General features: G+C 37.3%; 1 protein-coding gene across 5 annotated transcripts in view; it reads right to left on the reverse strand.

Moving 5' to 3' along the window:
* LOC102077272 (structural maintenance of chromosomes flexible hinge domain-containing protein 1) overlaps positions 1–15,264 on the reverse strand; it is a 52,651-nt gene that overhangs the window by 24,657 nt on the left and 12,730 nt on the right. For 4 of the 5 annotated variants that reach the window (XM_019363072.2, XM_019363075.2, XM_019363074.2 and 1 more), the window contains 18 exons: positions 15,037–15,143; positions 14,294–14,408; positions 13,948–14,067; positions 13,685–13,848; positions 13,203–13,296; positions 12,863–13,106; positions 12,618–12,732; positions 9,264–9,456; positions 5,828–6,028; positions 5,621–5,734; positions 4,669–4,775; positions 4,409–4,491; positions 4,132–4,245; positions 2,366–2,443; positions 2,159–2,278; positions 1,925–2,069; positions 1,697–1,799; positions 1,427–1,499 (listed from right to left, as the gene is read on the reverse strand). In XM_019363072.2, the coding sequence (XP_019218617.1) occupies positions 1,427–1,499; positions 1,697–1,799; positions 1,925–2,069; positions 2,159–2,278; positions 2,366–2,443; positions 4,132–4,245; positions 4,409–4,491; positions 4,669–4,775; positions 5,621–5,734; positions 5,828–6,028; positions 9,264–9,456; positions 12,618–12,732; positions 12,863–13,106; positions 13,203–13,296; positions 13,685–13,848; positions 13,948–14,067; positions 14,294–14,408; positions 15,037–15,143 (2,290 nt within the window). The remainder of the gene's footprint in view (positions 1–1,426; positions 1,500–1,696; positions 1,800–1,924; positions 2,070–2,158; positions 2,279–2,365; positions 2,444–4,131; positions 4,246–4,408; positions 4,492–4,668; positions 4,776–5,620; positions 5,735–5,827; positions 6,029–9,263; positions 9,457–12,617; positions 12,733–12,862; positions 13,107–13,202; positions 13,297–13,684; positions 13,849–13,947; positions 14,068–14,293; positions 14,409–15,036; positions 15,144–15,264) is intronic. The other variant, XM_019363073.2, reaches the window with a different exon arrangement.

Raw genomic sequence — 15,264 nt, forward strand, 5'->3', positions numbered from 1 at the left:
GCCTGGATGCTCTGGTTCAAGGATGATATCTCGCCTCTTATGGTGGTAGAAATCTCTAATATGCGGGTGTCCAATGTCGCGCACAATTCAGACTTGATGGAATTTATCTCTGAACGCAAGCTAGTTATAGCGGTTAGTAGCGCTTTATTCGACGGCTCGCATTCATCCTTTTCCAGTGCAGGCTGGGCGTCCCCACCAGGTGAGTCGGAAGAGGCTTCCAGGCCTACATCACTCACATCGTTCTTCTTAAGTTTGGGCTTCACCATTGTCGAGAGGCTCCAAGAAATATATCCAGAGTAATCAGCAGGTTATGAATTTGACGAAAAAATGCGTTTGACGTGCTTTTGAGCGTATTAAAAGATTTTTTTTTAAGTAAATTTGATGAGCTATCCCGAGGGACATCTTCACTCGCACATCCCTCACTATCGCCCCCAAAGACTTTAGTTTTTAATACCAACTTTTCACATAACCAATCAGGGGTAATGAGCTTTGTTTGTTTTGATCAATGTGAAAAACTTTGAAAAAGAGTAAATGGATTTGATGCCAGACGTCTGATCAGAGGTTTAAAACTCAGTCAGTGTATCTAGGGCTGCATTGTGATGTGGTGGTTAGCACAACTGCCTCAGAGCAATCAGTTCCTGAGTTTAAATCAATCCACCTCCATGTACACCAGGCTTCGTGCATGCTTTCAGTGGTTATTCTAAATTGGCGGAAGGTATGAATAAGACTGTTGGAAGCATCAGATGCTTGGCTTTCAGTTAAATGCGTTACTTACAATTTTAAATTTAATTTATATTTAAAGTTTTATATATATTTTTTTCTCATCCAAGCAATAATTTCTGATCTATAGATTATACATTTGAAGCATACTTCAAATGATGTGAATGTAGAGCATTGTAAAGCAAAACCTTGCCAATAGATAAGTAAACCAGCCATAAAAATAAATTATTGAAAAATAATAATCCACGCTGAGGATGAATCCAGTTGCTTCATAAAGTGTCTCATAACATGATGATGCTCAACCAAACTTGATCTTCTGATACCCACATTGTTGGTTGCTCTGCTGCACCATTTTCTTTACTTTAAGTGTTTTCAAATTGGCTTATTTTGAGAACTTGATCAATAATCAGTCTGTCAAATGTACAAATATATATATATATATATGTACAATTGTGAGATTTGTATGAACTATTTATATATGCCATATAGATGTTGGCGCTTCCAGTGCCCTGAGCAATGTTTATGCAAAGTTTCATCAAGACTGGTCCACTCGTCCAGGAAGAGATAGGAAACATAAATCTTCTATATGCTACGGTTATTATAGTATGATTTAAGCATTTAACAATCAAGATTTCTGAAAGGACATAATGCACATGAGAAACCAGTACACAAACTGTTCTAAAATCATAAATAAATGAGGGATTACCAGGAAGAAGACTGATCTTGATGGACTTGGTGTGTTGTTTCAGGCCAGGCAGGGTCACTTCCAGGTCATAGCTCTGAAAATGAAAACAAAGCACGTAAAAATAAATCACCAAATCAGCTAATAATGTTTTGACTATTGACTTTCAAGTAGTTGTTAAACCTCTTGATAAAACCATGACTCTACTATTAGTAATTAATTTATTATTTTAAACAGCCTTTCATGTGAGGGGCAAATTTATGTGTTTGTAGTGTAGAGATCATTAGTTCTAACCTTGGATTGCTGGTAATTCAGGACTTTTCCTCTCGCTTTGATACTTTTGATGGTGAATGTGGTTCCACTGCTGGAGAATGTCTCATAACTCAGATCCAGACCACTAAAAGAAAAAAATAACAATGGCCGTGTTACAACACTGTTAAATATGACATAATAAAGACACAAAGGCTTTCATACATTTTTTTTCCACACACTTTAAAATTCGGTAGCATTAATGAGACTCACCAGCATTTGAGCTCAGGTCTGAGTTTAGAAGTGAGGGTCGTTGAGTGGCCATAGCCATCTTTTATCTGCAGAGGAATGTCAAACGGCACGCCCACTCGCAGTGTGGGGCTCACTGCACTGATATCGAAGCTTGCTGCTTCGCCCTCTGACAATAGAACAAAGGAGTGTGTCTCTTTGGTCAGAACTATGGGAATAATGATTAGTAGCTAAACACACAGCATTATTTTTCCTCACCTTTAATGGTAAACTTCAGTGTGAATCTTGGAAGCGCTCTACCGCCAAAGCTGACATCGTTTGTTTCATGGACCACTGTGTTCAAATTCAGCGTGTACTTTCCCAGCTCAGTCAGATGATCTGTAAACGATGGCTCAAATATGATCTTTCAGCAGACAAACGTCAGGGTAACCAAGAAGAAGGATAAGAAAATTAAAAGAAACTCACCCATTTTTTTGAACCAGAAACCAGTATTTGCTAAATGTGGGGCAACATAAGCAGCAAGCTCTTTGTCTGATTTTAGACCTACAAATGAAAAAGATAAAATAATAATTTAATTCTATAGCAGGTGGAGCAAACACAGAGAGAAATGAGGCTGAAAAAAGAACAACTGCTAAACAAGGGTGAGAACCCAAAAAGTTAGAATTATGACTTTTTACACTTTATGACACGTTTATCATTAGAGGTTTTTTTTAAATTTGAGAATTTGTTGGTTGTTTTGGCAACATGTGGGGCTGAAAATTAAAGATTGAAGACACTTTACTGTCATTATTTAGTTTATTGTACAATAAATTGTACAGTATTGTAAGATGGTGAGATCTAAATCTGTAACTGCAAATGTATTATTGATAAGGTTGGAGAAGTCACTTGAACGTGTGAGGAAATATTTCTTCCACTGAAAATACGCCCAGATTAACAGAGTCAACTTTGTACCAGTAAGAAACATAGTTTTAAATAGCTCTATATAGTTTTATTACCACTTTGACTTTTAGAAGTCAGATGTGACATGCATTTGACCTCTGACACATCTTTAAAATCTTTAGTATTTTGACAATACACACCACACTTGTTAGAATCATAGTTTCTAAGTTAGGAGGCTTTTTTGGGCCAATTTTTGACAAATAAATCACTAAGACCTAATGTAAATAAATTGTTAACATGACCACTCTCTACATCCCTACAAAGTTGAATCAGAATTCATTCAAAACTTTTTGGACTATCTCGTTTACAGACAAAATGACACACATGCAAACGCTACCAAAAACATGAACTTTGTTGAGGCAACTAGTACCGTATTTTTCGGACCATAAGGCGCACCGGATTATAAGGCGCACTGAGCAAAACAAAACAGTCAGATAAGTCAAACTTTACTCAGTTCATTCTTCTTGCTTCCTCCACTTCTGTACCATTTATAAGTCTCTCAGTCAGAACATGGTATATCATGCTTAGGTGGAAGCAGGAAGTTAGCTCGCCAGTTAACTTCTGACTCCGGTAAATTTAATAAATTCTGTTTTCATGGATGCCTGGATGTTAAACTTAATTGTTACACCTGGTAAAGCAGCAACGCTGATCATTTTATTAAAGATGAAAGAATTTAGACCGTTTTTAAATCTCAGTGATGCTGCAGCGTTTGTTTGACTTTGGGACCTGAAGTGGACGGAGTTTTGGACCCAGATTACTCCACGAGGCTCCTGACTACGGTAGCCATAATGCTCCGACAATCCATCAAGCAGTGCGGCTTCGTAGCTTATCAAAGTTGTAGTAAAACATGTTTTGACAGATTTCTGCACGCCGTGTACCACATAAAATCGGTTTGAGGTCAGTAAACACAACCAGAATTCATACATAAGGCGCACTGTCGATTTTTGAGAAAATTAAAGGATTTGAAGTGCGCCTTATAGTCTGAAAAATCTGCATCTTTGTTATCACTAATTAGCTTCTACCTGCACACATACAGCACTTTTATAACTGAATTTGCTAGCATTAGCTGATAAATAAAATAGCTGATAAATTGCAATCACCATATAGCTCAGGTTAAGGCTTTTAAAAACAAACTTCCCAAGGTTATGTCAGTAAACTGTAGTCTGGGAAACTTTGTTATAAACAGCAGAAAGACTTTTTCTACAATTTTTAAGACCAACTTATTAATGAAGTCATCATGAAAAGAAAAACCTCATATCAATAGGATATCAAATCTGTAATCAAACACTTACCATGATGGAGTAACGTGAGCTTAACACACAGTTTTGTCCCTTTTCCCTGGCCCACCGAGGACATCCGAGATAATTTCTCTCCCCTCTTGTTCAGGATCTCAATTTTAAGAGGCCCTGAAACGATACATCAGACAAAATGTGAGGAATGAGCTTTGAGGCTAATGAGAAGGGAATGGGGGAGGACTTTTAACACCACTTTTTGATGCAAACAAATTATCTGTTTGTTTTTTTCATAACATACGAAGTGCTGTGGTATGCAAACATTGCAAGATCTTACCTAAAGTAGTCCCGGCAGAAAGGATGGCATTATTTTGCAAGGGGTTACCATTGGGCCATTCCACATTCAGCTTATCTGGAAGCCTGAAACAAACAAATGTCATTTACCTGAACTGAAAGTCTCATTTTTGAGTCAGAATGAGGAGAAAGATAAAAAAATAAAGCAACCCAGGTGACAGAGCATATACATTACAAATAAAACGTGAATATTAGAGAGGAGTAGGTTGTGCAGGAAAAATGTCTCCCTAACTGCTCACTCACTTCTCAGAGTCACTATCAATATTTTTCTTGATGGCTTCATCAGTGGCTGTCTTGTCGATCTTGGAAATGGGAACGATCTTGTTCATGTCCCAAAGTGCTTTGGGCTCCTGGGAAGAGATTTTTCTTAAATCAGTAAACTCAATAAAAGAACAAAGAAAAAAAAAGGGATTTATACGTGAATTTACTGAAATAATATGGAAAATGCCCCCCCCCAACAAAAAACTGATGTTGAAGTCCAAATGCACTCAGTAAGCTAAATTCTCAAGAGTCATGTTTAGGGGGCAATCTTTGTCTAATCTTTGTTATCTTTGTCTAATATTTAAATTTGTTTGATGATCTGAAACATTTAAGTCTAACAAACATACAAAAAATAGCAAATCAGGAAGGCAGCACGCCCTAGTGTTTGATAATGTTTGCTCCGAGTTCAACTTCAGACGTTTCCTTTAATATGCAAACCGAGTGAGTGATTATTGATTATTTAGTAAAATATCATTATACTACATACATGATTTCAATCTCAAATGTGGTTATACTCATGAAATACTCACACCTTGATAAAAAAGCAACTACTACTTAATAAAATAAAAACTGGTTTGTCACTTAGACATTTCTTCTGTTTATAGATATAGATATTTTTTTATGACATACAGTGAAATATTACTTGTGAACTATTGAAACATGCGGTTGGTTAGGTGCAGTCAGTTGTCAACTGTACAATTCTGGACCAACACAGATGTTTTAATAGTGATTTAGATGACTGTCAATAGATTTTATTTACTTTTCGCTGTTGTTTTTTCACCCTTTATAACATAGAAACAAAGAAATTTGATCACACAATTTTTTATCACTGATATTTTTTTAAAAACCATTTACTGCGACATTTTCGCATTCCAGTTTTGGAATTGATGTTCAATCAGTTTCTCAAATCAAAGTTTCATAACTGCCTTCTTACTCGAGACACTTCCACCTGTCCTCCCGTGGCATAGACGTCTCCATCGAAATTTCCATACAGCAAAAACTGAACCACTTTACCGTACAGAATGGGATTTGTATTGTGCGTCTTCACCTGTATGAGGAAGCATAAAGAGATCAGAATGAATGTAGAAGACAGGACAATAAGAACATACATTCAAGTAGACAAAAACCAATAAATGCTCACAAGTTGGCCTGTTTTGTATGTCTTGCCTCCCCACTCGATGGCGGAGAAGACTGCCCACGGATGCTGCATTTTCTTAGTAGGCACATCTGTCCGTGTTTTAATCTCCTTGAAGCCCACAAACTTGATTTGCTTGTCAAAGTTTTCATTACAGGTTCGAAGCCATTGTGTGAACTCCTTCTGGATGTTACCTCTAAATGATTTCTGTTGAAACAGAATTAAAAAGAGCAGGCCTTTATTTAAATATTTTTGACAACCAGGAGGAACAATGACCTCAAAACAGGACATATTAAATATGTTACCTTGCGGTGTTCCGTTACTAACAGGTAAACAGAATGTATCCAACATTCACTCATCATTAATGCTAATTTTAGCAACACACAAATTGGTTAGGCTGCCATACAGTATGTTGGAAAGGTGCGTGTAAAGCAGTTCATTTTATTATTCAGAGCAATTTAACTTCAGTTCTTTAGGTGAGAGAAGATCTAATATTGAGTATTTTATGAATACAACAGCTCTGACCTCTGAGCTACTTTAATATCTTAAGTTCACAACACACTTTTTGAAACACAGGAATATTACATGTATTAGCACTAAAGGATCTTTTATTCTAGTCCACCTTTGAACTGGAGAGGTTGTCAGCTGGATTTTATATATTTTATATAGGGTAATAGACCATCAAAGTAGCAGCTCCCTTGGTTTACTACCGGACATTCTCCACCAGTTCTTCTATGTCCAGAGAAGCCATTTGGATAAGAGGCGAAAAGCCATTAAAAAAAAAAAATCCATAAAAAGTCCTTCTGTCTTCATTTTAAGCCCTACCAGGACCCTGGATAACTGAAAACCTACACACAGTCCTATTTTTTCTTTACACATATGGATTCCGTATCGCACCTCGGCCTGATGCATGAAGGACGGATAGTTGGGGGGTATCTAAGCACAAGTGGTAGACAGCTCTTGGTTGAGCTGGAAAGCTGATGCAAACCTGATCCATAATCAAAGAATAACTAATTGGAGTCTTCAGGTCAGAGTGACCTTCTGAAGATGGTAAACACTGATGAAAATATAGGATTTTATGAACAACCACCACAATGAAGAACATTGATGGGAAATGCTGTTAAACCACTGCTCAACTTATGTGAGTAGTTAATTGTAATGCACTTGGAAAAAGATTTGTGCTGTTGAAAGGAAACTGACCCTGGAACTAATTCAAAGCAGGTCACAGCTGGGTCAGAGTAATAAAAATAAGACCATGTGGTCTCAGTCTGACTGCATGTGCCCTAGGCAATTCCATAAATTGGAAGTAATCATTCTGTAGCTCTGATGTGACTTGCTATAAATGAAGGCGAGATGTGTATGCTACAGTCCTACTTTGTACACTGCTCTGTACTCTGTATGACTCTTTGCTGCAAGTAAAACGTGCTGAAAACATGATTCTGAGACTCTGTGGTCATTGCTTAAGTGTTTTGATAAAAGTACTTCTAAAAGACATCAATGATAGAAATGCTTGTGAACTCTAAACTAGAGATGGCACGATACCACTTTTTTTATGTCCGATACCGATACCGATATCATAAATTTGGATATCTGCCGATACCGATATGAATCCGATATAGTGTGTTTTTTAATCAATAAAACTGTTTTTTTAATATCTTGCTGCATTTTGTATAAGTTCATACTCAAGTTTAAATAAACAACAACACTAAAGCTATTCTGTTATACCTGTATGTAAAAAATACACTGCGCCCAAAATATTTCATAGTTCAGCAACACTGATCAATCTATTAAACTTAAACCTACTCCATCCTCCCTATTCTGGTATTTTAAAGAGTACTTAGCAGAAGTAACCTAACCCTATCCCTCGGGATGAATAAAGTATGATCAATCAATCAATCAATCAAATATTAAGCAATCTTACTAATAGGGTTGCAAATTCCCAGCAAAAAAAAAAATAGGGGACCACCCCCCACCCTCCACCTCATGATGCTTAATCGATGTAATCAACTTTAATTTGATGTAGGGTGAAAAAAATGCACAGAAATAAATTATTTTTCAAGAATAATTAAATAGATTCAAGATCTTTCTTCAACAGAATTGCAGACTGCACAGATGGTACCTTCCCAAAGGAAAAAGTACTATAGCTTACTAGGGTATATTAGACTTAACAGTTACTATATACAGTAATGGACTTCTATACATTTTACTTCAGATTAAAACTTTGGGTGTAAGATTCAGATAATTATTTATTAAAAACTAGACATTTTAAATGAGAATAAGAAAGAAAAGTATGTCTTTCTGCCCCCTTTTCCCTGTTAATGCCCTATCGGCCCCCCTGGCTAAACTTTGCTAGATCCGCCCCTGCACAGTTACGAGCCGTCAGCTACGTAGAAAAGGATCCTGTTGTAGAAAGTAATATTAAATAAATTCTAACAACAGCTTATCAAGCTTAAACGTGCTGCTGTTGTTCAGCCGCTGGTTTCCTCTTTCTGGTGCAAAGTGGGCCAAAAACAAAGAAGAGAGACGGACTCGCGACAGAAAAGCCAATCAGCTGATCATTGATCAGTTTCACGATTGAAGTAGCAGCAGCAGAGGGAGAGAGAGAGGCAGTCGCTCCATACATCGGTTGTTAAGCTTAACGCGGGAACGCTTTACAAACATTCAGAGATGAACTTACACACTTGCTTTACTTCTCTCTGGGATAACTTCCTCGGAGATGAAATGCTGGTTTGGTAGCGAGGCTACTAATACACACAGCCGCTCTATCACGTGACGCACACTGCTCCGACATGCTAAGGTTATGAGCCGAGTTACGCCATGTCGCAAGTTTTGTGAGGTGCTTTTTTTGATATTTAATGGATCGGATTACATTTTTTATTTCTCGCCGATATCCGATCCACTAATTCAGGTCAGTATCGGACCGATACCGATACATAATATCGGATCGGTCCATCTCTACTCTAAACTATGTACTAAATTCTCAGATTTGTAGTTATAAAGATCAGCCACAACCTTAAAACCACTGACAAGTGAAGTAAATAAGACTAATTATCTCCTCATGATGTAATGGTGTCCTGGGATGTCACCAACAGAAGAACTGCTGCAAACCGGTCAAACTCAGGTACAGCGTTACACAGGATGTGACAGAGAAACCAGGTATTCCTGTCCACAATAAAAATACTCTTGAGGTATCTTGTGTTCAGATGACACTAGTCTCCTTCAGACATGCTGTGTCCATGCCCTCATGGGTCAGTCAAAATGAGCAAGGTGGTTTTAATGTCGAGGCTGACTGATAAAGTAACCGTAGAACTCTTCTCTTCCTGTTGGCAATTCTGATAATAAATCAGATACATTTCAGTCCTTATATATATCTGCTCAAGGGACTGAATGTGGTGCTGGAGTTCTGATTGTGAAAGAGCCAGTGAGAAATGAAGGTGGTCACCTGTCCGTTCTGAACCAGTGAGAAGACAGTTTGATTGTTCTTCAGTTTCAGCTCAAGGTCCATGAAGGTCATCTTGTTTATGGTGACCTGGAAATTGTCATCAGTGAAAAGCACCCCTGAAAGCCGACGGTAACACTCCGGGGGTATATCTAATGCTGTTCTGCTGTTATGTTTACGAGAACACCAGTCAAACCTGTAACAAATGTAGCAAGACACAAGAAGAGAGAAAGGAGGTTAAAGTAATTTTTACCGCTATAGAATATGACAAACACAATGTGAGTGGCAAGGGGAAAAGGTTAACCTAGCTCTCATCATTTTTTGGAAGCATAGTTTAAAGCCATGCTGACAGCGCTGTCAGTCTGAACTCTCAGAAAAGTCTAGGGTTATTCTGTTTGTTCAAAGATTCAGCTCCATTTAGTAATACCAGGTTAATAACATGAAGCTCGCCGCTAGCAAAATATTCTCTGTTAGTTGAAAGTCAGTTTTAAATACAATTTTCTGACCTGTTACACATCTCTTTTCATAAATGAATTAATTTATTAAGCAGGTCAACTTAGTGAGAGGTCACAATTGCAAAAGAGTGTCAAAAGGCATGGAAGGTGTAGCAGCTGATCTATTAGCAATGCATCTTTCAATACAGATACTGCCACTCAGAGAAAATCCCATATCAGCGCTGATGCACACGCAGAAAAAGACAAAATTAGAAGCAAAAAACCCCCCTATTTTTCCTGTTTTTTTAAAAAAAAGTTTTCTTATGAAAGTCTCATTTTTTCGAGCTGTTGCACCTCTTTAATGCAATCCAAATTCATATGAGCCAAAATTGCTTGGGTTGGTGGGTCTGTCATTGTTAAGAGTTTGATGTCTTTCCATCTAGCATGAAACTTTGAACAACACATTAACAAGAGGCTAGATTTGAACTGCATAAAAATAAGCTTCAAGGTTTGGTAGAGTCGTGCCTTACTCTTTAGAAAGTTGTAATGTTTTATATTTAAACTTAGGTCTTCTGCTTGCCAAATAAATCTGGAAATGATCTTATCAATTACTGAAATTTCTTTCTCGTCAATTTCCACTGGGAGTGCCTGGAACAAATACAGATATCACAGAGGGTTCATTTTCATACAATTAAGTTTTTGGGCCAAACTGAAAAAAGAAATTGAATTCCATCTTTTTATAGCTTCTTTAATTTTATTGAATAAGGAGGTATAGTTAACTTCTGCCAATTGAGACATGTCGTTTGGCAAATAAACGCCCAGATGTTTCACTGATTGTGAAAAATTCCCCCTTACATGGGATCAGGAAAGTTGTTTCAGATGTTTGTAGTTGAATGTTAAAAGTTGGATCTTATGAACATTTTGGTAACTTGAGTATTCCCCAAATTCCTGTAAGATATTCATCAGTTCAGAAAATGTTTTGTTAGGCTCACATATATATACTAACATTGGAATTGACATCATCCGCAAATAGCTCCACGTTGTGGTCTTCTCCATTTAAATAAATACCATTAATACTTTGTGTCTGTCTCAGCCATTGTGCAAGTTGCTCTATATATAAAGAGAAGGGAAGTGGCGAAAGTGGGCCCTGCCTCGAACTGAGCTGCATTGTAATAGACTCTGACAGATGTCCATTAATTTTAAGTCTGGAAGACAGCTTATTATTTAGAGTATGAATAACCTGAATAAAATTACGATATATTCCCATTTGTTCCAGAACTTTACATAAGAAAGCCAAGCTTAGTGATCAAAGGTCATCTTTGGCATCAAGACTCACCAGTAAAGCCTCTAATTTGTTTAGCTGAATATTGTTTAGTTCCCTCTCTGTGATTTCAGTTGTCAAAATGTTATGTTCTTCAGCTAGAGTAAGCAAGTGAAGTCTCCCGTTTGCAATTCAGTCTCTACAGGTGGCTGTTTGTACAAGTTTTTTTTATAATACTTCAAATGAATTTTGTAATATTTTGGATTAAACAATACAGTTCCAGAATCTGTGTCCTTCATTTTGTATATTGTATTATCTGCTCTTTCTTTTTGCAGTGAGAATTTTCAATGCTTTAGGGCCGGCTTCATCACATTTTTGTTTTGCAAAGACAGACTTCTCTTTGATTTCCTCTGTATACAACAAATTTATTTCATTTTGTGTTAATCTCATTCAAGAGATTAGTGCATCATTTCCTTCTATGTTGTATTTTAACCCTTTTGTCAAGATGCATTCTTCTTACTTGTTTTTCTTTCTTGTTATCTGCGCATTATGATATGATTTTTCCTTGAATTACTGCTTTTAAAGTGTCGCATACAATCGATGGGTCAGCCTCTCCCATATAATTAATCTAAAAAAATTGTTTTATTTTCTCTCTCATCGGAGCTACAAACTGAGGGTTTTTTGTAAGGCACCTGTATTAAGTCTCCAGAGTGTATTTCGTGGATTGTTTCCAATATGTATTGTACAAAAGACAGGAGCATGGTCAGATAAAGCCAATGTCACGGCTGGTAAATCTATGGCGATCCCTATTAAACACACTGTGAACATGTAAACATTACAAATCTTTATTACTGCATTGTTGACCTTCCCTGAGACTACTATACAGCCCCTTTTTTTATTGGCCTCCTCATAAATATATTTAAATGCTACTTTTTGTGACATTAATATCATAACTCCCCTCTTCTGTCCCATTTTTTTAAGATAAGTAGTATAGCCTAATGTTTTAGACCAGGGGTCAGCAACGTTTCTGATGATGAGTGCCATCTAAAATTTCCTCAGAAGTCAATGTGCCATATGATTGCATTACCAACAAATTTAATAACGCTCTATATGAACACTTACACACTATATAGAACAACTTTAGACAATTATATTTATTCGCAGATGTTGGGAGCTATCAGCGAATAGTTATCAGCTACTTTGAAACAAAAACAGACACTTTTTATTCATAACAAGAACTCCATGACAGCAAATGAACTGTACAACAGAAAATGCAAATGCTATTTATGGTCTCCTACCAACAATGATAAGAAAAAGAAACTAGGCCTATATGGCATGTTTGTTAATACAGAGATACACATGTTAATGTGATCTCTGGTCTTCTACTCAGAGACACAGGTCTCTGTGGTTGTTGGGATTAGCTAAGATACCATCATTAAGAAGCGGCACAACTAATGTGTCTATGCGAGCTAATTTGCGATGTGCACCGCTGCCCCAGCCATTTTTTTTAAATGCACCTTCTCAGATTAATTCACTGCGTGTCGAGCCATCAGTTAATCCTTCGCGTGGCAGCTGTGGCACGTGTGCCCAGGGTTGCCGACCCCTGTTTTAGACTAAAGTGGGACATTAATTTTTTTGAAAGTATGAAATGAAGGTAATTACTCAGCCACTTTGGTGCCAGGTATGAGCCGTCCATTCCAGAAACACTCAAAGATCTTCCTTTCTTCCTGAGTCACGACTCCAGGCTCATTTTCTAAATTGTCATTTTCAGAAGACGCTGCGAAAGAAAATTACCCCCACCCCCCCAAAAAAAACAACATAAAACAAACAAACAAAAAAACACAACTTCAAAACATGTCAAACTATAAAATCCATGAATGTATTAAATATGTTAAGAGTATGAATACCGTTTGCATTACATGTATCTTTGGGATCTTTAGGATCATCAGGATATTTAGGATAAGTCTCCTTGTCATAGAGGAATGGATGATAACGCAGCACTCCCTCCACTGTGCCACCACCCGGTCCAGCGGATGCCTTGAACTCAAAGGTGTCCGCAGCAGAGTTAATGTACAAAGTTTGCAAGTCATCGTCAACTTCCCTCAGGTTCAGCACACGGGGACATTCGTTTGGTTTTTCGCGTAAAGTGATCTGTAAACAAGTAAAATAGTAAAGTTAGCCAAAACATACAAAATTTTAAATAACATACAGTATTTTGTAAAAGTCTATATTTATCTGAAGCCTCACCTGAATGTCAATCGTAGGTTGTTGAGCTGTCTTTTTAGAGCCTTGTCTCAGGTCATTTCCATTGATTCCATGAATGTAATAGTGATATATGTGCCTGAAATTAGAACAAATGCAGTTAACAGAGTTTAATCCAAAAGCAGTTTGGAAATTATTGTGTCAGTGCAAAAGATCTGAAAATGTCTGCGCAGCAACGTTCCCTATCCAACCTGATGGAGCTTGAGAGGTTCTGCAAAGAAGAAGAGGACAGACTGCCCAAAAATATCTGTGCCATGGTTGTAGCATCACACTCAAAAAGACTTGAGGCTGTAATTGCTGCCAAACGTGCTTCAGCGTAATATTGAGCAAAGGCTGTGGATACTTATGTACATTTGCAAGAATTTCTAACATTTTTTTCACTTTGTCAAAAAGTGGAACAAGTGAAGTGTTATGAAAACTTTCCGGATGCACCGTCTACAAGAAATGATGTGGATGAGTGAGCTCACGCTAGATGTCTGGTCCATGCATCAAAATTCTCTTTCAGGAAGGAGATATGCTTTTCCTTGAGTCCTGTAATAACTACGGCCGTGAAGCTTTCCTTCCCACGTTCCTCATCGATGATGGTACGAAGGAAGCGCTCATCTTCACTCACGTGTGAAGAGTCGCCAGGCTGTAGTGGAAAAATTAAATATCACTCAGAGATGGTGTTGATGCAGGGAGAGAGCGCACCACAAAATCATTTTACTTTTTGCTAAACAGGAAGACTCACCTTCCTGTTTAGGATGGTGGTGCTATAAATATCCTCTTTGTTCTTTTCCTTTCTTTCAAATTCTTCTTCTGATAGAACCAACTCATGAACATCTGGTAACCCCACTGGCTTGCTAATCATCTAGTAATTTATGAAACAAAACAAACATATGTACTTTATTGACAAATACCAAGAAATGCCCATTTAAAAACCACTTATCTCATTTTCGAACTCAGTTGGCAATAAAGGAGACTAAGTTAAGTTACATTTATTACATTTTATAATTTGGGTTTACAATGACACAGAAAATCTAAAGTTACTTTAGATATTCTATGAAGTGCTTCACTGAGTTTCCACACAGACTTACTCTGACTACATTTCCAAAGTGGAAAACAGCCTGTTTTCCTCCAACTCCAAAGTACGACATATCACTATTAAGACTTCGAGGTACAGGATCAGGGCGGACGTAGTCTTCTTGTCTTCTGTAGGAAAGAGAAAAATAAATGCACAGCTTAATTTGTGCCTTTTTTAAATTAAGACAGATGTTCAGAAGAAGTTGGGATGCTGAGTAAAAAAAAATAAAAAATGCAAAATGATTTAAATACTAGGTTTAATTCAAAATAGACGAATGCAGCTCCACCATTTCACATTTCTTCTTCTTTTAGCAGCATGTGAAATGTTTTCATATTTTGCCTCAGAGAGGATTTCAACTGGCCTGCTTCATGATATTTTTGGTTTGTGGTGAGCCAAAGATTTTAAAGGGTGACAGGTCTGAATCAGAGGCAACTTAAGCACCCAGACTCTACTCCAGAGGCATGTTCATGTAATATGTGCAGAATGTGGTTTGTGCTTGTTTTTAAGCAAGAATTCTGTGAGAAAGCAATCTGCTGGATTTTGCCCATGTTGCTCCCAAACTTAGTTAAAGGTTTAATTTGATAGGCTATTAAACAGTTTTCAATCAAACACAAGATTTATGTGATTTGCAAACTTAATTCTGCTTTTATGTATTTGTTTTTTGTTTTTGTTTAAACAGTGTCCCCTCTTTTAAATAAAGGGATCGAAAGGACCACAGTACTGTAATTTGGGAATTAAAAAATAAAGCAAACCAACCTTGCAAATGTGCCGTAAACTGCCCATTTATTGAGCTGCTTTGTAGTCATGCCACACCCATTGTCCAGGACAATGACTGCAGGCTTCCCGAGACTTTCATCAAACAGCTGTTAAACAGATACTAATACTGAGTTACCGGTCTTCTGGATGCGTGAGATTAAGCCAGTATTCAATAAACATACAGTGGGGGAAAAAAGTATTTAGTCAGCCACCAATTGTGCAAGTTCT

This window comes from Oreochromis niloticus, linkage group LG9 (genome assembly GCF_001858045.2).
Source record: "Oreochromis niloticus isolate F11D_XX linkage group LG9, O_niloticus_UMD_NMBU, whole genome shotgun sequence".
NCBI lineage: Eukaryota > Metazoa > Chordata > Actinopteri > Cichliformes > Cichlidae > Oreochromis > Oreochromis niloticus.